Source organism: Cololabis saira, chromosome 6, assembly GCF_033807715.1.
Source record: "Cololabis saira isolate AMF1-May2022 chromosome 6, fColSai1.1, whole genome shotgun sequence".
Lineage (NCBI taxonomy): Eukaryota > Metazoa > Chordata > Actinopteri > Beloniformes > Belonidae > Cololabis > Cololabis saira.
This window is the reverse complement of record NC_084592.1, coordinates 18,231,148-18,258,780: the sequence shown is the minus strand read 5'-3', so window position 1 is coordinate 18,258,780 and position 27,633 is coordinate 18,231,148. Positions and strand designations below refer to the sequence as shown.

The 27,633-nt window shown below is 39.1% G+C and overlaps 1 protein-coding gene across 6 annotated transcripts in view; it reads left to right on the top strand.

Moving 5' to 3' along the window:
• The window catches only part of osbpl6 (oxysterol binding protein-like 6), a 58,260-nt gene that overhangs the window by 25,417 nt on the left and 5,210 nt on the right, over positions 1–27,633 (top strand). Inside the window, exons 4-22 of one of the 6 annotated variants that reach the window (XM_061723474.1) lie at positions 110–163; positions 1,472–1,585; positions 1,674–1,844; positions 2,880–3,021; positions 3,873–3,976; positions 4,456–4,548; positions 7,043–7,211; positions 10,567–10,697; positions 13,407–13,514; positions 13,914–14,045; positions 14,814–14,901; positions 19,549–19,802; positions 20,149–20,286; positions 21,660–21,723; positions 21,844–21,922; positions 23,242–23,386; positions 23,491–23,635; positions 23,734–23,860; positions 24,020–24,142. In XM_061723474.1, coding sequence (XP_061579458.1) covers positions 110–163; positions 1,472–1,585; positions 1,674–1,844; positions 2,880–3,021; positions 3,873–3,976; positions 4,456–4,548; positions 7,043–7,211; positions 10,567–10,697; positions 13,407–13,514; positions 13,914–14,045; positions 14,814–14,901; positions 19,549–19,802; positions 20,149–20,286; positions 21,660–21,723; positions 21,844–21,922; positions 23,242–23,386; positions 23,491–23,635; positions 23,734–23,860; positions 24,020–24,142 — 2,381 coding nt within the window. Of the gene's footprint in view, positions 1–109; positions 164–1,471; positions 1,586–1,673; positions 1,845–2,876; positions 3,022–3,872; positions 3,977–4,455; positions 4,549–7,042; positions 7,212–10,566; positions 10,698–13,406; positions 13,515–13,913; positions 14,046–14,813; positions 14,902–19,548; positions 19,803–20,148; positions 20,287–21,659; positions 21,724–21,843; positions 21,923–23,241; positions 23,387–23,490; positions 23,636–23,733; positions 23,861–24,019; positions 24,143–27,633 lie in introns of all 6 variants that reach the window. The other 5 variants (XM_061723473.1, XM_061723476.1, XM_061723478.1 and 2 more) reach the window with 5 other exon arrangements.

Sequence of the window (27,633 nt, the reverse complement as noted above, 5' to 3'; positions counted from 1 at the left end):
ATATTTTGCTTAATAGTAATAATTAAACAGTGTGCAATGTTAATTTCGGTGTATGTAATTTTTGTCCTTGCTTGTTAATTAACAATGTTTTGTTGTTTACTGTCCGCAGCGTTTTTTTGTTCTGGACAACGGTATCCTGAAGTATTCCAAGTCCCCCATTGATGTAAGTAACCCTGACTAGGACCCGCAGGCAGGAGCGGGGCAGCCCGCTCTGACCTCTGCTCGGCCCGGCCACACACCAAACACGGATCACAGCGCGTCTAGAAAAACACAAACATAACACGCGACCGCAGGAACCAGTAACCCCTGCAACACGCTGACGTTTCCGTCCGCTGTGTAATGATCATCAGCCACAGAAACCTTCATCAAGGTTCAGTTAAGACTATTTTCTTATCCTATAAAAGTTATTAATTTGATTTTCTAAAGTCCACTCATGATGTCTTTACGTGACTTTTGAGAGGCAAAACACACATTTTCAACTATTTACTCGTTGATGAGAAAAGTCTCTTTTATCCTCTTCCAATTTAATTCAATTCAATTCAATGTTATCTATGTAACGTCTGTCACAACAGAAGTTGTCTCTAGGATCTTTCCGGAGACCCAGAACATGACCCCGAGCAAATATTACATAAACATAACATAAACAGTGGCAGGTAAAAACTCCCCTCTTTGCTGATAATTTTTCAATAAAAAACTGATTTTTTATTGAAAAAGATTAAAGTGAGCGAGAAGCAGCTGATATTTTATTGATTATTTTTCATCTTAAATATCAGTCTCCTCTTAGATAAACATGGGAATATACATTTTTATGCAAGTTTAGTATTTTTCTGATTAGCTAATTTACCATAAATTGCTACATGGATGAGAGCAACAAAGTATATGTACTATACTATAGTATAGTATATAGTATATATAGTATATATATATATATATATATATATATATATATATATATATATATATATATATATATATATATATATATATATATATATATATATATATATATATATATATATATATATACAGGACTGTCTCAGAAAATTTGAATATTGTGATTTTCTGTAATGCAATTACAAAAACTAAAATTTCATACATTCTGGATTCATTACAAATCAACTGAAATATTGCAAGCCTTTTATTATTTTAATATTGCTGATCATGGCTTACAGCTTAAGAAAACTCAAATATCCTATCTCAAAAAATTTGAATATTCTGGGAATCTTAATCTTAAACTGTAAACCATAATCAGCAATATTAAAATAATAAAAGGCTTGCAATATTTCATTTGATTTTAAATGAATCCAGAATGTATGACATTTTTGTTTTTTTAATTGCATTACAGAAAATAAAGAACTTTATCACAATATTCAAATTTTCTGAGACAGTCCTGTGTGTATATATATATATATATGTGTAATATTTATCCCAAAAATGTTACCTGAAAAATAAGAAATCTGAATCCTCTCAGATCCAAAAAGGAAAGCTTCATGGCAGCATCGACGTGGGCCTCTCTGTCATGTCCATCAAAAAGAGGGCGCGACGCATCGACCTGGACACCGAGGAGCACATCTATCACCTGAAGGTAACCAATGACGACTCATTATTCCCAGCTGACAAGCAACAGCTCAGCAGAACGCCAAGGTCAGAGCCGCTTGTCACTTTCTCTTCAGGTCAAGTCTCAAGACATTTTTGACGCCTGGGTGTCAAAGCTGCGTCATCACCGGCTCTACCGGCAGAATGAGATCGTGCGGTCCCCTCGCGAGGCCACCATGCGGACGTTTCCTCCCTCGGCCGCCATAGAGTCTCCCCAGCCCGCCCCGAATGTAGTGAATGAAGCCAAGGTGGGTTCTCCTCTGATGCTTACAATTGTCCTCTAAACTTTGCAAGGTGAAACAAACGCCTCCAAGTGAGCCGGTCGAGACGCTTCTCGCTGATTTTGGTTAATCCAGGCAGAGCAGAGCATGAGGGTGATATTGATCTTCTAATCTGACTTTTAGAAAGAATCGTTAATCGTGGGGGGAAAAAATGCAAAGTTGTTCCTCCCAAATTTGAACTCATTGGTCATTGATCCGTTACAGAAAGAAATCTTTTCATTTTTATGTGACATCTTTGTTTCAGGCCTGGAGCCTGTTTATGGGCTCTCAGGAGTCTGCGTTGAATATTCAGGAGTCATGTATAAAGACATTGCCCAGTTATATGCAAAAATGCACGATGATGACCCACTTAATGCAACAGTTTTCAGTTTGTACGTACGTAAGCCACTAGTTGAGTTAGTATAAACTGAACCGCTGTGTCATATTTCAGGCTTTACGTAGCATTGACGCAATAACTGCATTATGTGGCTGACTGGAAACGATGGGAAGTTTTACAGGACAGGTAATTGCATCTGAACCATCAGGAAAACAGGAAGGGTTGTTTGTGGAGAAGTCGTCCAGTTTGGAACTGAAACCCGGTCCCTGTCAGCGCATTTGAAGTGTGAGTGAATGATGCCGCCAGAGCAGCTTTGCTCGGGAATAATGCATCGTGCCACATGGAAAACATTAGACGAGATCAGTAGGATTTGGATTCGGAGCAGCTGGCTGCAGCCAGATGAGCTCCCCCAGCTTAAAAGGAAGACTCCAGTCATCGAGTCGGAATTATCTGCTGCATAAAAGATTTATTCAAGCGTGCAGATGAGAAGGAATCAACAAGAAGTCTTGAAAAATGCGGCAAACAGTCAATTCCTGCCTGTCACTCAAATACGAATTGTCAACGTATCACTTGAATAAGTGTCGTCAATAACTTATGAGCAATTCCTAACAATTGTGTAGCGTTTCAAAGTAGTCCGGATGAATATTTCAGACGAAAGCTCAGACTGTGTTCTTGCATCACAGCAGACCAAACCGAGCAGCCTGCCATGGCAGCCGGCGGCGCCCAGCAGCAACAGCACCAGCAGCCTGCCGGCTTCCTACAGCAACGGACAGAGCAAGGTGGTCGCCTGGCTGCAGGACTCCGAGGAGATGGACAAGTGTGCAGAGGGTACGTGTGCTTTTCTTCCCAGACGCCAGAAAGATGAGGTCACATTAGGAATGGGCGATATTTTACCGTTCACGATATACCGTCAGAAGAATTCCCCACGGTAAGAATTTGTCATCTCGCGTTAAAAACGATAAATTCCTGTTGATGACGTTTTTGTGTAAAGCTGATTTGGAAAGTCTGAAAGTCTGATTGAGGAAGGAAGGAAGGAAGGAAGGAAGGAAGGAAGGAAGGAAGGAAGGAAGGAAGGAAGGAAGGAAGGAAGGAAGGAAGGAAGGGAGGAAGGGAGGAAGGGAGGAAGGAAGGAAGGAAGGAAGGAAGGAAGGAAGGAAGGAAATGAGCAAGAAAGAAAGAAAGAAAGAAAGAAAGAAAGAAAGAAAGAAAGAAAGAAAGAAAGAAAGAAAGAAAGAAAGAAAGAAAGAAAGAAGGATAAATTCCTGTTGATACGTGTTTGTGTAACAAACATGGCGAATCTGAGTCATTACAGTTTTGCAGTACAGGTGGACTCATTTAATTGGTTTTTATTTAATTCAATTTAATTGGTGTAGTTTAGTAGCATTTAGTATTCTTTTACAGCAGTGATTTGGGGGCTCCAAAGACTGAATGTGGTGATAGATTTATAGTTACAAAGGTGGAGTTGAATTGGTATTTTTTTTATCGTCAATTTTATCGTTATCGGGATAAATGCCAGAAATTATCGTGATAAATGTTTTTGTCTATATCGCCCATCCCTAGTTCACATTAAATCGAGCCTCCTGCCTTTTTGATAAACCCTTCAGAGGCGGGTCGGCGGCTGTGTTGTGGCGCCTAACGTGTTTGCGAGCTCGCGGGTGTGAATTTTATTTTATTTTCAGATCTTGCACGCTGCCAGTCCAACCTGACCGAGTTGAGCAGGTTGCTGCAGAGTCTGGAGATTCTGCAAAGGACGCAGTCGGCACCCAACTTCACAGATATGCAGGTAAGGAAGGCACATGGACAGCCGTGCATGCACATACAGGAACAGCGAAGGTTCACCAGTCTTCTGGGTGAACTGTGTGGGTGTATTGGGGGAGGGACACGATGACTAAATCATTTAATAATCGATTCAGTTTTTAAAAAATAGCTTCAGTCTTTTAAAAACTTGACATTTACCTTCATTTGCTGTTTAAACAAGATTCGGTGTTACTCACAGAACGCATGCTTCTTTGTTAATCAGTCACGATCTGTTCATTTACTGCTTATTACTTATTGTATATTATATTTTGAGTAAAATGCACTCTTAAAAAACACTTTTCATTTTCGTTTGCAAACCAGTTTTCAGAATGCCATTCCACTGCAATCTGTGTGCTGTTAATATTTGTTTGTCTTTTCTTTTTTTTGGTTTCTTTTTATTTGTTTGTCTTTTTCGTCTTGTTAACCACATCTTGCATATTCTTTTGATCCATATTTACCTCAAAGGCCAATTGTGTAGAATTGTCAAAGAAAGAAAAGCGCTTGAACAGAAGATGGAGAACAAAAAGTGTCGGCAAAGACGCAAAATTCCAGCTTAAGGTACAACTCTGCAGACCTCTACGCTGTCACTGACACATGCCAGTAGGGTTTTCCTCTTTACATGTTATTGAATCTCAAACAGACTGAAACTTTTCTTTATTTTTTTTTTACATTGCACATAAAAAAGTTTAATGCGAAAGCTCAAGTCACAAAAAAAACTGTTCATTTAGTTATGATTAATCGGTACTTGTGACTCCATAAAACCTTTAAAGTGGTAAAGATCATTAGTTCATGGTTTTAGTTTCCCACTGCCTATAATGAGAGGAGATGCTTTGTTTATCAGTTTTGCTACTTCCTCTGTTTGTTTTTTTGTTCTTAAATCTTCACTTTAATTGACACTTGATTCTTGTGTTGAATATACATGTACATGGCTGACATACCTTTATCTTTCACAAGTTATTTACTTATATTGCTTTCCAATAACAAACAAGTAAGTGTATCAGATAAGTAGCAGAGTAGAGTTTCTACCTTAGAAGTTCATGGATAAGAATAATCAAATATCTAAAACAGGATTGTGAAGTTTCTTGTGTTAATTCAAACTTATTCCCAGCATGACCTAGATTTTTTGATGCCCTTTGACCTTTGCTATAAAGAAGATTATTGCTCCGAGGGAGAATACAAACAACCTGCAGATGAAGCAGCAACCCGCTAACATATTGGGGGCATTTCATTTAGAATAATTTCAGCAAACACAAATCTGATTTCCACAAAAAGCTGGGAAGTTTGATGAAATGCTACAGAAATGTAACGGCAGGGTCAGAGATTTGTGGGTGATGTCACATCACCAGCACTAACCTGAACCCTCCCCCCTGTGGCTGGAGCAATTATGGTTATGGTTTGATGACCCCATTCTGTTTAGAGTTTAAGGAGTTGAGATATTCAGTGAATGTAAAAGTATTCAGGATTTTAAAAAATGATCTAGTCTTAGTTTCCCTGCCTTTAATTCTGCATCTTGTTTCACGCGTCCAACCCACTATTTAACACACAGCAGTACGGAGGAAAATACTTTTAGTGTCTTCACTGACCAGTTGATAGTGTTAGTAAGTAATGATGTTCTGGAAGAGCGATACCTCGGTTCTTCTGCACCTACGGAGATGAATGTGGTGAAAAGATTCAGCGCCTCTGGAGGAATCTCTAAAGGACGAGGCTGTTGGCTGCACATGACCTTTGAGCCACCGAGCGGCACGGCATGAAAAAATGATATCCGGCCGTGATCGATACGGCGGCTCGGGCTTAGGAGCACTTAGGAGAGGGAAATGATCGGAAAACAGTCGGTATCAGGAAGAGAAAAATCTGACTAATGAGTGGCTGAAATCTTACACACAGTTTCAACTTTTAGTATCGTCACTTCCCAAATAATTAGAAAGAGTAATTAAAAAGAAGAGTTGAAACACAATGACAAACAGTCCTCTCTCCCAACTTTTTTTCAGTGAGCTGATTGGATGAAATTCTAGATTTTTCTTTTGTTTCTTTTGAATTCTTTTCATTAAATTTTCCTTGGATGTATTACAACAGTGGATGTCAGGGCACAGGGGATTCACTTCAACACTTAAAAAGTAGATAAATAAAATAAATAAATCTGTAATTATCAAAGTAAAAACAATGCCAAGATCATACAGAATCAAATCTTACCAGAACAATATAGGCTAAATAAAAAAACATTTAAATGAAATATAAGAAAGAAAAAAAAAAGGATGAAATAAAATTAAAACAAACAAGTACCACAAAATTAAATTAAATAAAAAGGGGGAGACGGGACAAAGGGACAGAAATACAAAAACACAGGAAAGGACAGCAAAGACAGGAGGGGCAGGGCTGCAGTGCACTCCAACTCCAACTGCAGCCCATCCGACCGCTTTACAAATTCAACAAAGCCATCCCATGTCCCATGGAAGTTCTGAAGAGCGCCATTGACAGTATACCGGGTATTTTCTAATTTAAGATCAGACATGATACTCCTGATGAGATGCCAATTTTCCAATTTAGCAAAATCAACTGCCGGGCCAGTAAGGAGGAAAATGCCAAAGCCTTGCGCTGACAAGATGTCAAAGATATGTTTCCTGAAGTAACCCCCAAAAAGGCCAGAAGGGGACAGGGAGGAACAGTTTTGTTGAATAAAAAGAGGACCAGAACCGATCTAGTTCAGGGAAACCCCAGAACGTGTGGTATAAAGTAGCAGAATTTTGCATCTGTCACACAGGGGGTCGATGTCTGGGTACATCTTTGACAGGGAAGTCTAGATTTTCTTAAATATTTTCTATAAAGTTCTTCTTTGAAGACACTGAAAACCATTTCCTGAGTACTTTTGTGTGTTGAATATAGGTGGAAATGAATGAAAAAAAAATGCAGAATCATGTTTTTTTTTTTGTATTTTATAAATCCTAAGTACCGTATGCTTTGCTGGACCAGGTTGCCGGCGTCAGACACTGTATCAATGTCACTGAGTCGCTCAGTAAGTTAACGCGCATCATGCATGGCCGCGATGTCTCTGCAGGTCCCTTCGTCTGCCAGCATGTCTCCTCTCCGCCTCCACTCATCCAACCCCAACCTGTGTGCGGAGCTGGTGGACTTCGAGCCCCCGGTCTCCCGCTTGGCCGACAACATGGAGTATGTCAGCGACTACATCAAACTTCAGGAGGAGTTCTGCACCCTCGCCCAGAAAGGTACGGCGTTGCAGAGTCGGCCTAAAAGCATGACTTGTCTGACTTTGTCTGTCGACTGTGGGAGGTTGCCACGGCATCCAGAGAGGGAAAAAAAAAACCCACACAAGCACGGTGAAATCATGAAACCTCCACACTGAAATGTCCCGGGTGAAAATGAAAGGTGGGGGATTTCTCGCTGTGTGCCAACAGAGCTGAGCAGCAACAATGGCCTTTTAAGAATGTTAAAGCCATTGAGGATGGGATTTGAGCAAGGAGTTTTGAATTAAATTTAGTTTTTACATAATCCATCCGGCGGACCCTGAAAACTGCTGTGACAGTGATATAAAAGGAAAGTAAATGAAAAAAGATGGAGTCTGTTAGCTCTCTCTGGTGCAGAGATGGCTTCACATTGTTCACAAATGATTCATTTGATTTAATTCCTCTTGCTCCGTTTGATCAGCTACAGCAACGTTACCTCGTCCTGATCGCAGAAATTAAACACATATCATCACGAGTGGTGCAACAAACTACAAATCAAGTTGTGATTATGGGAATTATAAAAAATTTCCCTCCACTGTGCGAGAAAATGACTTTAATCCTTGTTACCGCTGAGTCACAGAACAATGATTAAAGCAGTTATTTTGATAAATAGTTTGATACATTTATGTTAAGAGTCTCTTTCCTTCTGTCTTTTTTAGTTGATTTATTTTTGCGTTAATTTAGGACTTAAATGCTTTAGTTTATAAAAAAATTTGAATTAAAAAATAAGTGAAATAATTTGTCATTATTGGTCAGCCAATAAAAACTTTAGTCAGGAAACAGGACGGTCATTCTGTCTCTGGATACGTTTTTTTTTTGTTAGCATTTTTTTTTATATCGCTCAGTTTTCCAAGAATATGTAATTTTGGTAACAAAAGCTAAAAAACATGAGAAAAAGACATCAAATGCCAAAACAACCTCTGCTGTGAAGCAGCGGTCCTCGCGCCACAGCAGAGTTTCCATGGCAACAGAGACACACACAGCTATGAATGAATCCACATCAAAATCATCCGTAGATCATATGCTACTCCTCAAAACTTCTGCCCGGTACTTTTACCCAGAGGTTCTAAGAATGACCTGAAGCTGCTGATCTACGGCCTTATTTATTCATCCTTTCATGCTTCCCATAACGGCTCCAAGAGCGCCACAAATCTTCTTCCGAAGGCCGATTCTGGACTTGATTACAAAATGTCCCAATAAAAGATGATTGCAGGTTTCACAGGTTTCACGGCGTCCACGAGTCTTCACCTGTAGCCCTAAAACCTCGGGTTATGCTGTTCACTTCTCACTGAGGCCTCTGGAGACCTACCAGGCAATGATTTAGTGCATGTCATAAATTATACATTGAATTCATGTCACCTACCCTCATCTTTTCCTCCCTCTCTCTCTTTCCGAAGCAGAGAAAGAAAAAACAAGATTATTAAGATGACATACGCACATGCCTGCATATGGCATCTTAACTTTTTCAACTTCACGCTCTGCCTGGTCTCAGGATTATGTTCTTATATGGTGTCTGCCCCCCCCCCTCCAGGGTGCAACGAGTTAAATGATGGTTGTACTTGTCCAGTTTCCTCTTCTTATGTTCCCAGAAAGATCAACAAAACATACAGTAGATAAAAAAATAATAATAATAATAACACAGTAGCAGTAAAGTCATTTATTTTTCCTGAAAATACCAATTACTGATTAAAATATTTAATGAATGTCTTACAAGCAATAAAATCATTGGTCAGTTTCATAAGTTACAGCTGCTCGTATCATCTCCAGATCTCCTCCAGAGCACATCACACCCAACCTCAAGGAAATTGGTTGAATGAATGACTGAATGAATATCATTCACACAATATGGCATCCGGTGGATGATAATACACAAATAAGAAAATAAATATATAAAAAGAAAACAAAGAGAAACTGTAATTGCATTATGTTATATCAAAATAGTAATACCAATAATGCAAAAGGGGTATATAGTGGTGCTATTTTCATGTTAATCTATAATAGGCTATACCAACATAATTAACAGATTTCTTTATAACTGTTTATCGTTTTATATTTAAACATTTTTTTAAAAACATAAATTGAGGTACACATTCTTAAATCCTTATCATGGCAATTCCACAATTTGACACCTTTCACAGAAACACAGTTTTCTTTACTTTTGGTTCTTCCCCATGCCTTCTTAAACATACCTGTGTTCCTTAGTTCATATTTACTCTTGTGGATTTGGAACAGCTTCTGAGAACATCTTGGGAAATTGATGTCAAAATACTGCTACTCACCTTCATAGCCCTCAATAATCTAGCTCCTCCGTACCTCTCAGACCTTTTGTTACCTTACACGCCATCTTGCACACTCAGATCTTCCCCAGCCTCCCTCCTCTACTCTCCACCTCATTTGTCCATCCATCCATCCATCCATCCATCCATCCATCCATCCATCCGTCCGTCCGTCCGTCCGTCCGTCCGTCCGTCCGTCCGTCCGTCCGTCCATCCATCCATCCATCTATCCGTCCATCCCAGCCGCCCTGTTGAGGTCTTCCAGGCACGACACCACAGACTCTCCGCATTTTCAAATCTTCATATCACCCTGAAGACTCAGCTGTTTAATCTGAGTCCACATGTAAAAAAAAAACTAAAACAAAGGCCTTTTTAAAGGTTGTTTTATTTTTATTTTGATGGCATTTTACCAATGTTTCAATTTACTGCTCTTTGGTTTTTATTTGTAAGGTGTCCTTGAGTGTTGTTAAAGGTGCATATAAATAATATGTATTTTATTTATTATTATTCTAAATACATTAATTTATTTTTATAAATAATTAAATTATAAATAAATACATGTAGTATTATTATTATTATTATTATTATTATTATTATTATTATTATTATTATTATTATTATTATTATTATTATTATTATTATTATTATTATAATAAATACATATATTTTTATATTTATTTTATATATTTTTTATGTATATTATCATTATTAGAATTATTTTGAGAAAAATGATGAACAAAGCTGGTGTTTAGAGGGTAAAGATTTCCTTCACTAAAGACTAAAAACGTACCTTTTTGCACAGGCGTTTGAGTAAACTCTACATGATTAGCTGAGTGATAGAATTTTTGTTATAATGGAATTATTGTTGTTATTGCTGTTTTTCTCTTGACATCCTTTAGTAAACCTGTTTGTTATTGTAACCCTGTAATTTCGTTTATGTATTTGAGCACATTGAGTCAATGCTCGTTGTGTGAAATGTGCTTTATAAATAATAAATTTGCCTTTGCCTTCACGTGGGGAGTGAAAGTAATAGATTGTGCTTGTGTCTGGTCTCTCTGCAGTGCACTCGCTGCTAAAGTCGGCCTTCAACACTGTGGCCATAGAGAAAGAAAAGATCCGACAGCTTCTGTCTGAGCAGGAGCAGTCGGACCAGTCCACCCAGATCAGCTCTCTCAGGAAGTCTCTGTCGCAGGTAACGAGCGCCTTCACACGTTGCCCATGATACCCCGTCCTTCCTGCTGTGTGACCGCTTTCACTCCTTAAATGCTTATTATGTTGTTGTCTCATTCAGGGGAAATTATTGCTCTAAGTTGACCAACAAACAAACTAAATACCTTTTTTTTTAGTTTCCTTACCATGCGTTTTGCTTGTGTGACAGGCTGTAAGATGAGAAAAGAGCCTTATTACTCATAAAAGGCAAATCATCTTTCCCCACATTAGCCGGTGAGGCAGCGGAGCTCGTCGACGGCGCTCCTTAAGGCTGTCTCTCTACGCCAGTGATTTAATTGGATCGTTCCTCTTCTAACTGTTGACATAATTTCAGTGAAATGTTTCAATAGCAGCTTTATCTCCGTTTTGTTCTTAATTGGATGTTCGTGTGACACGGCCGTCGCAAGCTGGAGGTCAGGTTTCACCGCAAAGCTCTGTGGGAGGTGGATAATAGGGGGGCTGTGGTTGCTATAGCGACAGCTGCTAATGTCATCTATTTTAATTCCTTCAGGTTATTACTGAAGAATACATGTTCAAAGGTTTGAATGTTTCATATTTGGTGTAAAATACATTACTAAATATGTATTTAACTTTCCCCTTGGTGTGGTTCATATATGTTTTTATTTTTCCCTGAAACTGCTTGAAACTGTCACTGGTTTTTGCCAAGTTTCCGTAACTTATCTTATGCACTTTTACAGTCTTTTGACCTTTTAATCTTATCTAAATTTCTATTAAGTGCTTTACAGTGTTTTATGTGTTGATACAAATACTCATACAACACCTTGGTTTTATGAAATAATCACCTGCGATGGCTTATTTTGGTCAACGTCGAATTGCTTTCCGTAATTCAAATGTGTCTCCTTTTCATATTTAGAGGAGCAATATGTGATGTCAAGCCAAAATTTAAATTTGCACTTAATTCGCATTTAAAAACGCACAATAGCATAAAAACACAGAATCTGTAACCAAGAAATCAGAATCTCTTTTTCCCCAGTTACACATTTCTTTTCTAAAACCATCTCAGTTTCCGAGCCGTCTTTCTTAAATATGTTTTTTTTTTTTTTCTTCTTGCAATTCTGAAATGAGTCAAATCAGCACCGCGTCAATCTACCGGACACAGTCGAGATCAGTGACATAATGAAATCCACCATTAAAAATGTTCAGCGAAACAAAAATTCAGCAAGGACCAATCTTAAAGAAAAGTTAAAAAATCTGCATCAAACTTCCTTTGTCTGCTGTCCATGAGCTGTCTCGCCAACGGGGGAAAGCACTCACGATATTTTCTTTTTTTTTCTTTTGCTTCCTAACGACTTTTTCCCCATACCAGTAGGTTGTGTTGGGGCAAAACTCTCTTCCTGAGAGCTTCATCCATACTTGCTGTTTCCATTTACCTATCCATGTTGTACTGAGGCCGCTATGTTGCTCACTACTGCCACGCATGGCAAGAACTGATACTGCAAGACAGGACGGACCAAAGCTCGTTATTTAGCACGCTAAGTCGGGAGATACAAGCGTATCAACCATCTTACATCCGCATTGAGGCTCATGGGCAGAGGTGTCAAGTAACGAAGTACAAATACTTTGTTACCTTACTTAAGTAGAAATTTTGGTTATCTATACTTCACTGGAGTAATTATTTTTCAGATTACTTTTTACTTTTACTCCTTACATTTTCACGCAATTATCTGTACTTTTTACTCATTGCATTTAAAAAAAAAGCCTTGTTACTCTATTTCATTTCGGCCTTTATAAAAAAACTATCCAGTTAAATTGCTCCATCCGGATAGAGTGAATTTGGTTGTGGTTGTTTCAGATGTTCTTGTCCAGTTTTATTCTTACATCCGTTCCCTCAGATTCCTGCAACTAAACTTGGATGTACATTCCAATAAAGGTTAGGATAAATGATAACATGCCTCTGAACTTTGACTTTTTGCACCATTACAATACTTATAGGCAACTAGTCATCATATCTTCTGCTCTCTGAAACACATGTTAATGCTCAATAGTACACATATACGGTTCTTTAATATATTTGCATTATACTAAGATGCATTTATTTTCAATGGCTTTTGTCCTTAATGGCTTTTTTCCCCCCTTACATTACTTTTACTTTTATACTTTAAGTAGTTTTGAAACCAGTACTTTTATACTTTTACTTGAGTAAAAAACTTGAGTTGATACTTCAACTTCTACAGGAGTATTTTTAAACTCTAGTATCTATACTTCTACCTGAGTAATGAATGTAAATACTTTTGACACCTCTGCTCATGGGGAACGAAGTTCCCTTGCAGTTCGTCGACTGGCCACTAGAGGCTGGCTGCAAAAGCGAGTCGATCGCCATGGACTCCCATGTTAAAATGCTCCAACTTTAGAGCAGAAATAAACATATTTACAGCCTGGTTCAACGTTTGATTTCACATCCATGACAACACAGAGGGGCGTGAATTTTTTTTGACGGGAGAGTTTATATAAAGCATTAAATGTATTGCTAATATAATTTATTGACAGTTGGCTCAGCCAGTGGCCAACCGCTCTCACTTCCTCATCCCTAATCGACATACGACACAAACACACATTTTTTGGCGCGTGGAATAGCATCCTTATTAATTTAATCAATAAACAGGCTTCTAAGGGTAATGGGATAAGGGTATTTAAGAGTCGTCAGTTTTATCCTTCCGTTTTTGATGTTCAGGCCCTGTCCCAAAACGCAGAACTTCGAACTCGGCTCAACCGCATCCACTCCGAGTCGGTCCTGACTGACCAAGTTGTCAGTGTGAACATCATCGCCACGCCTGATGAGGTGGGTCGCTGCAGTCAGTCACAAGTCTAATTTCTCACGCTGCTATAAAAACTACATCTTCCTATACAGGGACGGTACTTGTAGTGCTTGCTTCCCACATTTGTCAACTGCATTATTGATTTCTGTCTTAAATGATTGATGGCATCTTAAGTGCACCTTAAGCAGGTGAGCTCAAAAGGGTCATTACTCCATGCAGATTCTGACATGAAGGTTAATAGAAGAAAAAAATAAGACTAATCAGAAAAGGATGAGCGCTTGCCCTTTGGCAAGGATGCATGCTTCTGATGCGTGTGTTGTTCTCACTGCTTTCTGTTTGTTTAGGTCAAGCTCGGTCCTCAGAGCCGTCGTCGTTTTGAGACGGCGTGAACAAACGCTGTGTTTGCTTGTGTTTGCCTGCAGGCCGGCGAACAGATGGGGATCCCTCTGACTCAGCAGGCCTCTAATGAAAGCCGACTCTCCATGTCAGAGTCCGTCTCTGAGTTCTTTGATGCGCAGGAAGTGCTTCTGTCAGCCAGCTCGTCAGAGAATGAGGTATAACGAGGGGGGGCAGCCGAGGCTTAAAGGGACTGCGAGGAGTTGCAGTGGGAGTGAAGCGAGGGGGCTTTGAATGAATGTTCCTGCTGGAAGGACAGAGAAAAGTGTTTTGTGATGTTTGTGTGTGGAGTAGGAGTTAGTCAGCAGCTAACGGGGGCACCGTGAGAAGCACAGAAACACACAGGAGAAGGCTCCTTTTGAATCCGCTCCGATGCCTAATCTCCACCGTCGTGTCTCAGAATCATAACATTTGCCTTTTTTCCCCCCCTCATCTTTGGCTTCCAGCTCTTTTGTAACAACCGGTTCTGCCTTAACTGCGTTAACATGAACATCTTTTCTCCAAATATCTCGTGTTAGAGCCTGGTGAAGGATTATTCTCCAGGAAAAAAACTCGCCAGCTATCCGCCCCGCGGCTCTGATGCCAGACCTGTTCAGCTTTTCTATCCTGCTGCCGGCGAAACCTTCACCAGCAGCAGACGTCTGCTGTCTGGTTTATTTTTAAGTGACTCCAGAATGCTGGCTTTTATCTAACGGCATCAGAGACCTCATTTCAGTGTGTGAAGTATGAAAATGCTGCAGTGTTTCGTGTCACCGTTTCTGCAGTGGGCCGGATAGCTGCCGAGTGCAGCAGTTTGTTACCCACCGGCAAACTGCAACGACTGTGTGATTGCGCGTGATAGGCTAAGTCGGCCCGTCTGCTCCGATCGCTTTGTGACGTACTCCTCTGCATTGATTCACTCCTTTCTCTTTCCGTACCCTTCGCAGGGCTCGGATGATGAGTCATACGTCAGTGATGTGAGCGATAACATTTCCGAGGACAACGCCAGTGTGACTGATAATGTCTCTCGACAAAGTAAGCTCAAATCTACATCACTTCATGCTTCACATTCTAGTAAACTTTTTCCTATTTTAGTCTCATAATGAAACTTTACAGTCAAAGTAAACCATTTACAATTCAGTCCAGTTAAATTCAGTCTAATATAGTCAACTTAAATCCAGTTAAGTTGAACTCAGCACACTGCTTTAGCCGTGTAATTGAAGTGTTACTTTTATTTCTTGCATTTCATCTGTTTTATTCTTTTTAACTTCCGTCTGCTTTTAAACTCTTTTCCTTTTTAATGCACTTTTTTGTTGCTTTCATGTGAAGCACTTTGAATTGTCTTGTAGGGGAAATGTGCAGCCTGATTAAATGGATGACCCAGATAATCCCGGCCAGCTATGATTATAAGCTTAGTCAAAAAAGTGAAGTCTTTAAAGTCTTTTTCTTTAATGAAAAGAAAAAACGGTGTAACTCTGGTTCCATATGAGAGAAGTGTGATAACGGAAGCATTGGAAACTCTGGAAACCACGAGTAACCCCACATTCTGACAGCAAAACGCCCTTTTCATTAGCATGACACTATAAAGCCTTTAAGGGACAGTGATGGTTGGATCAAGTTAGAAAAATGACTTTACACTTTACACTTGAACAAAACACTTGAACACTTGAACAAAACGCAAATGAACAAAACTGGAGATACACAATCACACATCCTAATTCTACTGCTGCTTTATTTTTTGTGACATCTTGGTAATACGGTGTTGCAGTAGTCTAATCTTAAAGCGACAAATGCATGGACACGTTTCCTGCATCTTCCTGGAGCAGAATGCTTCTAATTTTAGCAACATTATGTAGGTGAAAGAAGGCAGTCCTAGAAACCTGTTTTAGAAAAAAGGGACATTTTGTACATCAACAGTATCTCTTAAGGTTCCAAGTTGGTGACGCTTTCAAGTTTAAAGAAGAAAACTCTTGCCTGAATCTAAAACAAGATTTTATGTCAATATATTATCTAAACCAGGGGTAAGCAACCCTGGTCCTAGAGAGCTGCAGTCCTGCATGTTTGAGATGTTTCTCTGCTTCATAGCACCCTGATACAAATGACTGTGTCATTAACAGACTTGTGCAGACCTGGATGAGAAGATGATGATGACTGTTAATTAGAATCAGGTGTAGTGAGGCAAAGGAGAAATGTAAAACATGCAGGACTGCGGCTCTGTAGGACCAGGGTTGCCTATCCCTGATCTAAATTAGTTTAGTTTAGTTTAGTTTAGTTCAGAGTTTATTTACAAATAATTAAAAAACACAAATACAGATAATAATCAATCGAGGTTTGTAAAATGGGACTCCCAGAAGCTACTGTAGCTTATGAATAGGGGCCCAGTCACACAGCAGAACAACAGTATAATAACCTTATAACCTAAATAAGAAAAAAAAAAAAAAAACCCTGAGACCTCCTCAGATTTCCTAGATACAAATACCGAATTGGCCCGAATATAAGACGACCCTGATTATAAGACGACCCCCTCTTTTTCAAGACTCAAGTTAAAAAAAAGACTTTTTGAACACCAAATTCAATTTTTATACAGAAAATAATTACAGTACATCTGAAACAAATGATTATAACAATATATCCGAGAGAAAAAGCATGCTATTTTGCCTCGTTCAAATCATCATCTTTGTTGAAGTTTGCATCATAACTTCTCCTCAGCTGCCGGTTCACCTGCCGATCTTCCACGCACTTTTCTCCAGATTGTCGCTACTTTTCTCTTCTCTTATTTTCTTCTCTTTTCTTTCTTACGGTTATTTTTTATTTTTCTTCTTCGTGCAAACACTATTTTTATTTTTTTTCTTCGTGACAGGGGTTGGCTTTGGCCTGGGGAGTTAAGTTTGCTTTAAAGATATCTGGCGCCATCTAGCGTTGTGAATGTGTATAATGTCTAGACCCCGAATGTAAGACGACCCCACTTTTTCAGTCTTATTTCAATGCAATAAACACAGTCTTATATTCGGGCCAATACGGTATATTCTTATAAAATAATACATTAGGTATTGGTACATAAAACATTTAACAAGAGACATAATTTAATAAGAATTTGTGTTTTAGTCTTTTTTTTTAAATTGAGAGAGATCCAGACTCTTTTATAGCACTACCAAGCTCATTCCAAATTTTTGGACCTTTGCAGGTTACACTGAAACTTGTACATTTCAGTTTCCTTTTCTTTCCCTTTAAAAGTTGTTTTCCCCTTGTGGTGTGTTCATGAGTAAGAGCATAAATGGGCATGAGATGACAGAGTCTGTCATTGAGTCTAAAAACTACATTATATATTACACAGGCTTTGTGGAAAATGTTACACTCAGTAAGTTTCAGAAGCTTATATCCATAAAAAAGAGGATCAGAGGGAGCATTAAATTTGCTCCATGATATAACGCGAATCACTTTCACAATTAATGGAAGCATATTTGAAATTACGGGTCCCAGCACAGAACCTTGTGGAGCAACACGACTCATTTTTGTTTAAAGAGGACTGTGAAGATAAATATTTAATTAACCCAATCTGAGGTGCTTTACTTAAAGGCAATAACAAATTAAAACCTCTGTAAAACAATGTTGGGACCATAAAGCCATCAGGAGATCTTTGGTCATTTTCGGCAGCGCTGTTTCAGGGTTATGAGCTCATCTACCTTAAATTCTATATATCTAAATATCTAAATATTTTATACCTTCCTGTGAGAGTATTTTACAAATTGAGACTATAACACGCAACAAAATAGTCAGCGTGTGTGGGAGTAAAGTGCAGGTGGCTGCTCCTCTGCTGTAATGGCTCATGGCGCCGGAGAAATCACGAGTGGGATTGGTTCTTTAAATTCGTTTACAGAAATCGCTGATAGACTCCTGCTACAGTTAATCCTCTTCTCCTTCGGTTAATGTAAATTTAAAAGAAATGGTGTGATAAAAATGGGGATCTGAGGAAATAGCGTTGGTGCCTCAGTGATTATGAAATATGTCAGAAGGAGATCAACAATATGAGGATGAGGGTGAGCAGCTCTGTGTACGTTTTCTGCAGATCCAGATGAGTTTAATGGAGAATTTAAATTGTATCTGTACTCACTCCGAAGGGAGATCTTAAATAAATTAATAAAAAATATCAGAACTCAGTCGGGGCCAGTTGGATGATGCACAAAGAAAAACAGTGGGAGCAAAAACAAAAACACCGGTAGTCAGATGCTGAAAAGAGCTGTAATTAATGTTCCCCGTAGCCTCTGTTACAAAAGAGCAGAAACTCATCTACTGATGGACTGCACGAAGCGCTTCAAACATGTTTCCCGTTCAATGTCACACCCACTCACAGACATGCTTGACCCGGCTTACTCATTCATCAGCGCCGCAGAGGCATTTGACTTTGCAGTGTTGCTCCGTTCCAAGGGCTTCTCCCTGGCTTTGTGAAAGCTGTCGAGGGATGGAGGGACGGAGGGACGGAGGGACGGAGGGATGGAGGGATGGGATCCCCCCTCTTGCTTTCCTGCTGAATACCGCACAGGAAGTGGTGTCCCCTGAAAGTACTCAGTGTTCTTGCAGCGGCAAGAGAGGCTCAAGAAAATGTGGGATTACTGTGGGATAATATTTCAAGCGGATTGAAGCAACAGATAACAGATGGCTTGAAAAGTGGGAATAATTTAGCCTCTTCTGTTCACTTCATTTAGTGACGTTAGCCCCCCAAACTCTGCACTAGATAGGTGACATATCCATTTATTAAAAGAGACAACCAAGCCAACTGGAGGAGATTATATAAACTCAAATCAAATCAAATCAAACTTTATTTATATACAGTGGCACTTTTCATACACGCAAAGTGCTTTACATAATAAAATCTACATTTAACATAGACAAACTCATGGTTAAAACCGTACATCTGGTCATTTTCACACATATTCTCTCTTTAAAACCCACACACCCACCCACCCCACCACATAGAATAAAAATAAAACATCATATATAAATAAATACCTGGCTTGACGCTGAGGTGAGAAACGATATCTTGGGGATCCATCCCCACAAAGACCAATCAGGGCATCACCACGGGGTAACCATGGGACTCCCCAGTGACCCCGAACAGGGCGGTCTCCACGGCAACGACCCCACGGGCCAAGTAGGCAGAGTCCCCGGTATGGAAGATCCCCACGAGGAAAAAGAACTGGAGTTAACATATGGAAAAGTAAAAACCACATTAAAATAAACCTAAAAACTAAATTAAATTTAAAAAAAAAAGTTAATATAAAAGAATAAGTCCATATTAAAATAATTGAAAAATAAGTAGTTAAAATAATAAAAAATAACTAGATAACAATAAACTAAGCCATAGAACATATACTATAAAAAACATTGTTTTTTTATGTCTTGTTTCATCTGTTTTTCTGATACTTATGAGAAATAACTGAAATTGAATCAACTTTTTGTAAATTCATTAAATCTGTCAGGTAATAAACTTCCCTGTTGATGCCGTTTTTTATGTGAGGAAAATTGGTTTGTTGACTTGAATCTGCTCCCACGATTATTGCATTGTGTAGCATTGAATTTTAAGCGTTTTTAATCGTAGGCAGGGTCAATTTGAAGCAATAACAGCCACCATCACTTCTGACATTGCACCAGATGAATGTAGTAATCATGTGGCGGGTTTCGCAGTGGCCAACGGAGACTTCGCAGGCAGCGCGTTCCGCAACGGGCGGCGCACGGGCCTGCCGGCGCCCTGTCCCGACACGAGCAACATCAATCTCTGGAACATCTTGAGGAACAACATCGGCAAGGACCTGTCCAAAGTGTCCATGCCCGTGGAGCTCAACGAGCCGCTCAACACGCTGCAGCGCATGTGCGAGGAGCTGGAGTACAGCGAGCTGCTGGACAAGGCTGCTGAGACGGAGGATCCCTTTGAGCGCATGGTAAAGAAGCTGACACATGCAGCCACGACGTCAAAACTAATGTCTGATCGCTTCACTGCTGCTTTCGTGTGGAACATGCGACTCGAGGCGATTTGTAACCGAACATACTTCAGTCAGATCCCGCACAACTTCACTGTTGTCCTCTAGTGTCTGCTCATATTTCCACTCACATGCATAAACAGTCTCTGACTGGAAGGTGCGCCTCTGGCGTGTTTGCAATGAAGCCAACCGGCTATTCTGACAATCTTCTGTCCCTCTGAAGGAGTTCAATTAGTGCTGATGTTTTTATTTGAGGAAAACGACTGTTGTAATGAGCTGGGCGATTTTGTTTTTGAATCTGTCGCAGGTCCTCGTCGCTGCTTTCGCCATCTCGGGCTACTCGTCCACTTACTACAGAGCAGGAAGCAAGCCATTCAACCCGCTACTCGGAGAGACGTACGAATGTATCCGAGAAGACAAGGGCTTCTGTTTCTTCTCAGAGCAGGTTAGTGCCCGCAAAGACGCCCGGCAGATAAACACTGCAGACACGATGCAACTGTATGGAAAATAGCAGATGATTACAAACAACACTTAACATATTATATATTTGTCTTATACATATTTAATGAAAACCAGCACGCACAAGCGCTGCATGTAAAGAACAGGAATTAAGACAATAAATCAAGAGCAGAGGATCTTGATTAATTGATTAAACGCTCGTCGGTAAACAACTCTACCATAGTGCCAAGTAGGAAAGACATCTTCAGTTATCTTGGAGAAGCAGCTTTTGATGCTCATTACTTTGGATGTGTAGAGGGAAATTAGCAAACAAATGAGTATTTCATCATTCTACAATGAGGAATATTGTTCACAAGTAGAAAACGCTCACTCATCTTAAGGTCACACCTTGAAATGAGCATTAAAATTGCAAATAAAAAAAAGGAAAAATCTCCAAAACCCTACACAGTATGTTTAAAGATTACGCAAGTATGATTTCTCAGGAGTGTTTACCAAGATAACATTTCTCCTTTTTAAAAGTTACATGAGAGCTCAGATCAAGATTTACAGTTTGCATTTGAAAAATGGTCATCGGTAAACAAGTCTAACATAGTGCTAAGGAGGAAAGACATCTTCAGTTATCTTGGAGAAGTGTGGTGGCAAAAATTGTTGTTCAAAAAGAATGTCAGGACACCTCAGCTGTCTTTCTGAAGATTTAATGAAAAGAGGAAAAACATTCAATTGAATGAAGCCACACAGTCCAACCGGTCACATGAACCGTCAGTCCTGAGTGAGCTGAACGTGCTTAAAGAAAAGTTATCTTATAGTTGGGAAGCTGGGAAACTAGACAAAACATCACCCATCACCCTGACAACTGTACTGTGTCAAAGTGCGTGACCTTGGCAAGGAATGTTCACTTGAAAACAGGCAACAGACAGTGTTATACCAAAATGTTCCATTACAGAAGCAGCTTTTGATGCTCATTACTTTGGATGTTTAGACGGAAATTAGCAAATAAATTACGATTTCATCATTCTACACTGAAAAATATTGTGGGAAACACTCACTCATCTTAAGGTCACACCTAGAAATGAGCATTAAAATTGCAAAAAAAATGAAAAAATCTCTGAATCTACACCGTATGTTTAAAGATCACACAAGTATGATTTCTCAGGAGTGTTTACCAAGATAACAATCCCTCCTTTTTAAAAGTTACATGAGAGCACAGATCAAGATTGATAGTTTGCATTTGAAAAAAAAACACCTCCTCAAACAAAGAAAAGGTGAATTTTCACAGCCACCCAGTCATAAAAAGCAGGTTCTGTATACGTGTAAGTTGAAAAGCAGCTGCCACCGTTACATGTGATCTCCTTCCCAAAGGTGAGCCACCACCCTCCCATCTCCGCCTGCCACTGCGAGTCAAAGAACTTCACCTTCTGGCAAGGTAGGTTCGCGCTCTAATTAGTGAGCTCCAGCCTCGTGGACGTGAGCCGGCAGGACTTAAATAATTGAGACAATGTCTGATGTTTGTTTTTGTTGGTTTTTATCATTTTTCAATTTTCAGACGTGAGATGGAAAAACAAATTCTGGGGGAAATCCATGGAGATTTTACCAATCGGATCCGTGAATCTGACGATTCCCAGGTAGGTTCCTCCCTGGTTTCCTGGTCTTTATCATCTCAGCGGGCGAATGTTGCTGTGATTAATGTAATTACCAGCTGAGGAGTAAACACGTCACTCCAACCAGGGTCTGCAGTTAAAGATAATTAAACAATAAATTAATTAATTATACAATTTACATAAGCATCTAAATGTTTGCGTTATGCATCACGTCTCTTTACAGCAGGTTTGTATACTGTTGGAGTCTAATTTAGATTCCAAATATACTGTATGTGATGCAGGTACCTCTCCAGGCAGCCGTGAGTCAGATGGTAAAGTGTTTATATAAGTATGAGTGTGAGTAAAAAAGGGTCAGAACCTAAAAATTGAGCTCCAAAAGTGCAGAGGATTTACATATATGGAGTTCTTGTTTGGTCAGGGGGGGGTGCTGGGCTAGGGTTGGTGGAGACTGGTACTTGTGAGTGTATATATGTGTATATATGTATGTGGAAACGTGTGTATCTATACATATAAGAACAGAAACAAGTACATGTGTATATGTTTGCTTTAATGTGTGTAGAAATATCTCTGAGTAAGATTGTTTGTAATGAATAAGATTGTACACGGGTGAATATAAATTCACATCGTAAATAATGTCTGCTTTTAGGTATAAATGAATACAGGGACTCAGGGTAAATAACTCAGGTGATTAATACTCGGGTATACCACAATTTATATTAATAAAATTCCTATTATTAATTTGTGCAACTTTTAACTATGTCCAGTTTTTTCTTTTCTTTTATATTTAATAATGAGGGTCTAACTTAAAAAAATAGTATTGATTTCAAAGGGTAGGAGTTCATACATTTTTTACTTCTTCCTACTGCTTTTTCGAGCATAACACAATTGCTATTATATTCATGAATTCTCGTCTACTTTGTTTACGATGGTAGATTTATTATTTAGTGATTATTGTTCTTTTTTATGTTATTGATTTATTGTTCTGCTGTTTTATATATTTTATTTAATTTTTTTGTGCATATGTTTGGAATAGAAGATATCAAATCAAATCAAATTCCAGACCACAAAATATCTTTTTTTTTTTGGGAGTTTGTGGAAAAGCAAATATTTACAGCGCACAATCAATTAGAAAGGAAACCTGCATCTGTTCAGAAGCCGCGATGACGTGTCCCTAGTGACTGGATCGCAACTGGACAACAGTTACAGGTGGACGTACGTTCAGATTAGATGGACTGATCAGATCCGATCCCTCAGGCTGCATTCAGAGCTGCTCTGGGACCTTGCAAGGTCGCGTTGAAGGACTCGTCTCGGTCCGGCCCATCAGCTGTCCTTGTGCTTTCCAGGTTCGGAGATCACTATGAGTGGAATAAAGTCACCACCTGCGTGCACAACATCCTCAGCGGACGGCGGTGGATCGAACATTACGGAGAGATTACCATCAGAAACACGAAGAGCAGCGCTTGCCTCTGCAAACTCACCTTTGTTAAGGTAAAATCCTCCTTTTTGTTGTTTTTTTTTTTATCTCCGATGTTATCTCTGCAGAAGTCGCATGAATTAAAAATGCAAGAACTGATGTGTTTTGCGTGTTTTAGGGAAACTACTGGAGCTCCAATGTGAATGAAGTCCAGGGGTTTGTGATGGATCAAGAGGGAAAAGTCATCCACAGGCTTTTTGGGAAATGGCACGAGGGCCTCTACTGTGGCGTCCCACCGTCGGCCAAATGCATCTGGAGGCCAGGTATGAATCGGCTCCTCACGCAGCCTCCCAGCTGGATTTCATTTAGGAAGAGCTCCAGTTTTAAAGCAAAAGGGGGTTTTGTTGCCTTTCCCTGACAGGCTCCATGCCTACGGACTATGAGCTGTACTACGGCTTCACCAGGTTTGCCATTGAGCTGAACGAACTTTGTCCCGAGTTGAAAGACGTCCTGCCGCGTACAGATGCACGATTTAGGCCCGATCAAAGGTACAGACTCACCACAGCCGGGGGAAATGTGTTGCTGATTTTCTCACAGGGGAGATACATCTTTACCGAAGCCAGTCATATTGTCTAAGCTGAATGTCATAACTGTTGTTTCTTTGACCTTTTAATTTATTGTACGCGCTGTTCCACCGGGGAACACAGGTATCTGGAGGAAGGGAACGTGGAGATGGCGTCTTCGGAGAAGCAGCGCATTGAGGACGCGCAGAGAGCCAGGAGGAAGTGGAACGATGAGAACGACGTCAAACACGAGCCGCGCTTCTTCAAGTTAGTACTGCAAGCTGCAGCCCGATGGACCCACCTTACTGGAGCACCAGTCTTTACATACAGGACTGTCTCAGAAAATTTGAATATTGTGATAAAGTTCTTTATTTTCTGTAATGCAATTGAAAAAACAAAAATGTCATACATTCTGGATTCTTTACAAATCAACTGAAATATTGCAAGCCTTTTATTATTTTAATATTGATGATTATGGTATACAGTTTAAGATTAAGATTCCCAGAATATTCAAATTTTTTGAGATAGGATATTTGAGTTTTCTTAAGCTGTAAGCCATGATCAGCAATATTAAAATAATAAAAGGCTTGCAATATTTCAGTTGATTTGTAATGAATCCAGAATGTATTTTTTTTGTATGTATTTTTGTATTTGTATGTATTTTTTTGTTTTTGTAATTGCATTACAGAAAATCACAATATTCTAATTTTCTGAGACAGTCCTGTATGTATCATATTTTATCTATTACTATGATATCCATAGTTAGGGTGCAACGGTTATGTCGATGGTGTCGACAAAAATCAATGGTAAAAATAGTCGGCAATGAATTTAATTCTTGACAAAAAAAGAATTTCAACAGAGTATTTCATCATCGTACTTCCTATCACGACATGTGTTCTTCAACAGAGTGAGGCATCTTCCTCCCTCCCTATCTCCGCTGAGAGGCAGCAAAGTTTATCAAAAGATGTATTTATTTACATCTTCATTGTCCTTTATTTTTAATTAGCACATCATTTAAACAACCTCACGCAAAATGTAAAAGCTAAGAGCTTAATTAGAGGCATTTAATGATTATGAGAATCTTTAATCCGATTAGCTGACTAATCGAGCATCAGAATAGTCGTTAGTATTCATGATTGTTTGTTTGCTCAGCATTTCTTCCAAATATTCTATCATCAGTTTTTCAACAAAAAGAGCAGATGAAGACTATTATATTTGAATTATTTGTACTTTACATTCGTGTGGGTCCCAAACAAAACCGGAACAGCTGCCATTACAAACCCATGACAGTCTGCAGGGAAAGCTGAGTCTTAACATTTCAAGGGGGAAATTAATAACCTCTAGAACTTGGGTCATATTTGATCATATTTCTTAGTTTGAAAATGAGCATCGCACTGAAGAGGGAAAAAATGAATTAAATCCATGACAGTTAAAAAAATGATACATGAAGTCAGTGAAATGAGATGCTGTAAAATAGTTTATTCAAATCAAAGGACACATATTCTTCCCTTTTTTTTAAAAAGCTGACACAATTTCCTCTCATCTTAACAAAACAGTTGTGGCATGATGTGAAACGGGGGTACAAACGCCCCAGTTTGAGTTGTCTTTCCACCTGTTTGTAACAGCAATGGTGCATAGCTTTATTCTGAGGTGTATGTCTTATTTTAAATCAGTGTTTGCCGTTTTCTGCAAATGTAGACCTAAAGATGGGGAAACTATAATTTCATCTGATCTGGCCCTGTACAAACCTATGTTCTAGTATAATTAGCAGATATCAATAAACAATATCGTCCAATATGACCTTGCTAATCGTTCATCCATTACGATCTTAACAATTAACCTAAACTTTAACTCTTGGTATGAATCCTTCCCTTGCATTTATGCATAAATGCGGGGAAATATTGAATTTTAAAGCGTCTGATTAGAGTCTACTGCTAGAACTCAGTGACAAGACGTCACATTTGACAGCTGACAAAATCTGAAGAATGGATTGTGTGTTAAGGTTGCCGTGGTAACAGTCGACAGTAACTGCAGCTGAAGCGTTTGCTGGAGCCTAAAGGCTTCGTGCTGTCAGACTGGGGTTGGAACTTGATTCGAGACTGAACGTTTCTTACTGCTAGCAGCTACGTGTCATCATCTCATCACTGCTGCTTTGTAAATATCTTCATGTGAAGCTCAATGCTGACTAATCTACTCTACTGACTAATTCTTTTTCTCCTTAAATATCATATAATTAGGCGGCATGTACTGCAAAAACAACTGATCACGAAGTAAGCCTAATATTCATGAATCTAGTCAAAATTGTCTTATTTTAAGCAAAAATATCTTTTTTGAAACAAGGTTAATTCTTTGTTTGTTTGTGTTTTTACCTTCTCATTAATACGTTTTTGCAGTGAAGAAGAAGAAAAAGAAAAAGACTCCACAAATCAGTGAATAATTGAGAAGTTGCAAAAGTGTAAAATTACCCAGTGACCCCTATGCTTTTCCTGAAATAGGGGAGGTCATTTTTAGTGAGTCATTTTTACTTTACAAAAATCACAGATATGACGCATTTGCACCGGATTATATAGCAGATGTCCTGCACAATTATTACAAATTACCGCGGGTCCTCTGTGCAAACAGGGCATCAGATGGTCCCATATAATGTGTCAGGAAAGTGTTATGTTGTTATTTATCAGTCTCCTCCACATAAATGCTCACAGAGGTAGAAAATGTTATTTTTTCATGCTTGCCCTTTTATGGGCATAGCTGATTTGATCAAGAAGTCTTGCTACAGGCTGTTTGTCGAGACGCAAGGTCATGCCTTTGTATAATTTCCTGTTTGATGGTAAAATACAGCTTCTCAGTGGAACTGAAGAAACTAGAATATTTAGTTTTATCTCATGTGGATATGGTTTTGTCACTATAAACTAGACTTCACAGTCAAGACCGCTTAAACCGAAACCAAGACACTACCAAGACCAGAGAGTGTCAAGACCAAGACAAAACAAGGACCAAGACCGACACCGAGACCCCAAAAAAACCTAGTTATTTCATCATCTTGCAGAACATCAGCACCATCCTGGTTCAGCTGCTTAATTGACATATTAGGTTGTATTCAACTGCAGCTCAATAACACAGACAGTGGATCTCTTATGTTGAACTCACTATAAATGTTTTCATCAATTAGCTGAGATCAAGTATGTGTGGCGACTGCACTACCGCTATTTCTGCACTATTGGAGGATTGACTCCAGTGCTTTCAAGGATTGACACGACTATTAACTAGTCCCAAAGTCTTCTAACTAAATAACCAGCCTCCAACACCCCCCTCCACCTCAGAAAAGTCTAATGAATAGTAAATGTTACTGATTTAAATTGTACTTAATTTATAGATGAAACGTGAATTTTAAATATTAAAGATACACACAATTATCAACTTGAAATTGCATTATTTACCATTATGGTAGCCAAATTACACTGAATATCAGCATACCTGAAATGGCATAGACCTAATGCTTAATCAATCACAACGATATGCAAATATTATTAATAAGCCAATGATGCCATGTATTTATTCAGACAAGGCCGTTATAAACACAATACTGTAATTAAATACAGACACATAAGCAGATGCACCAAAACATTAAATCAAACGCAAAATACAAATAGTTCACAAAACTGTACATTAACAAGAGGAAGAACTGCTGATCACTAGATTCTGTCACCTTGGTGCAACGGCATCTCAATTATCTGAGACATGGCGGGACCGAGAGACCC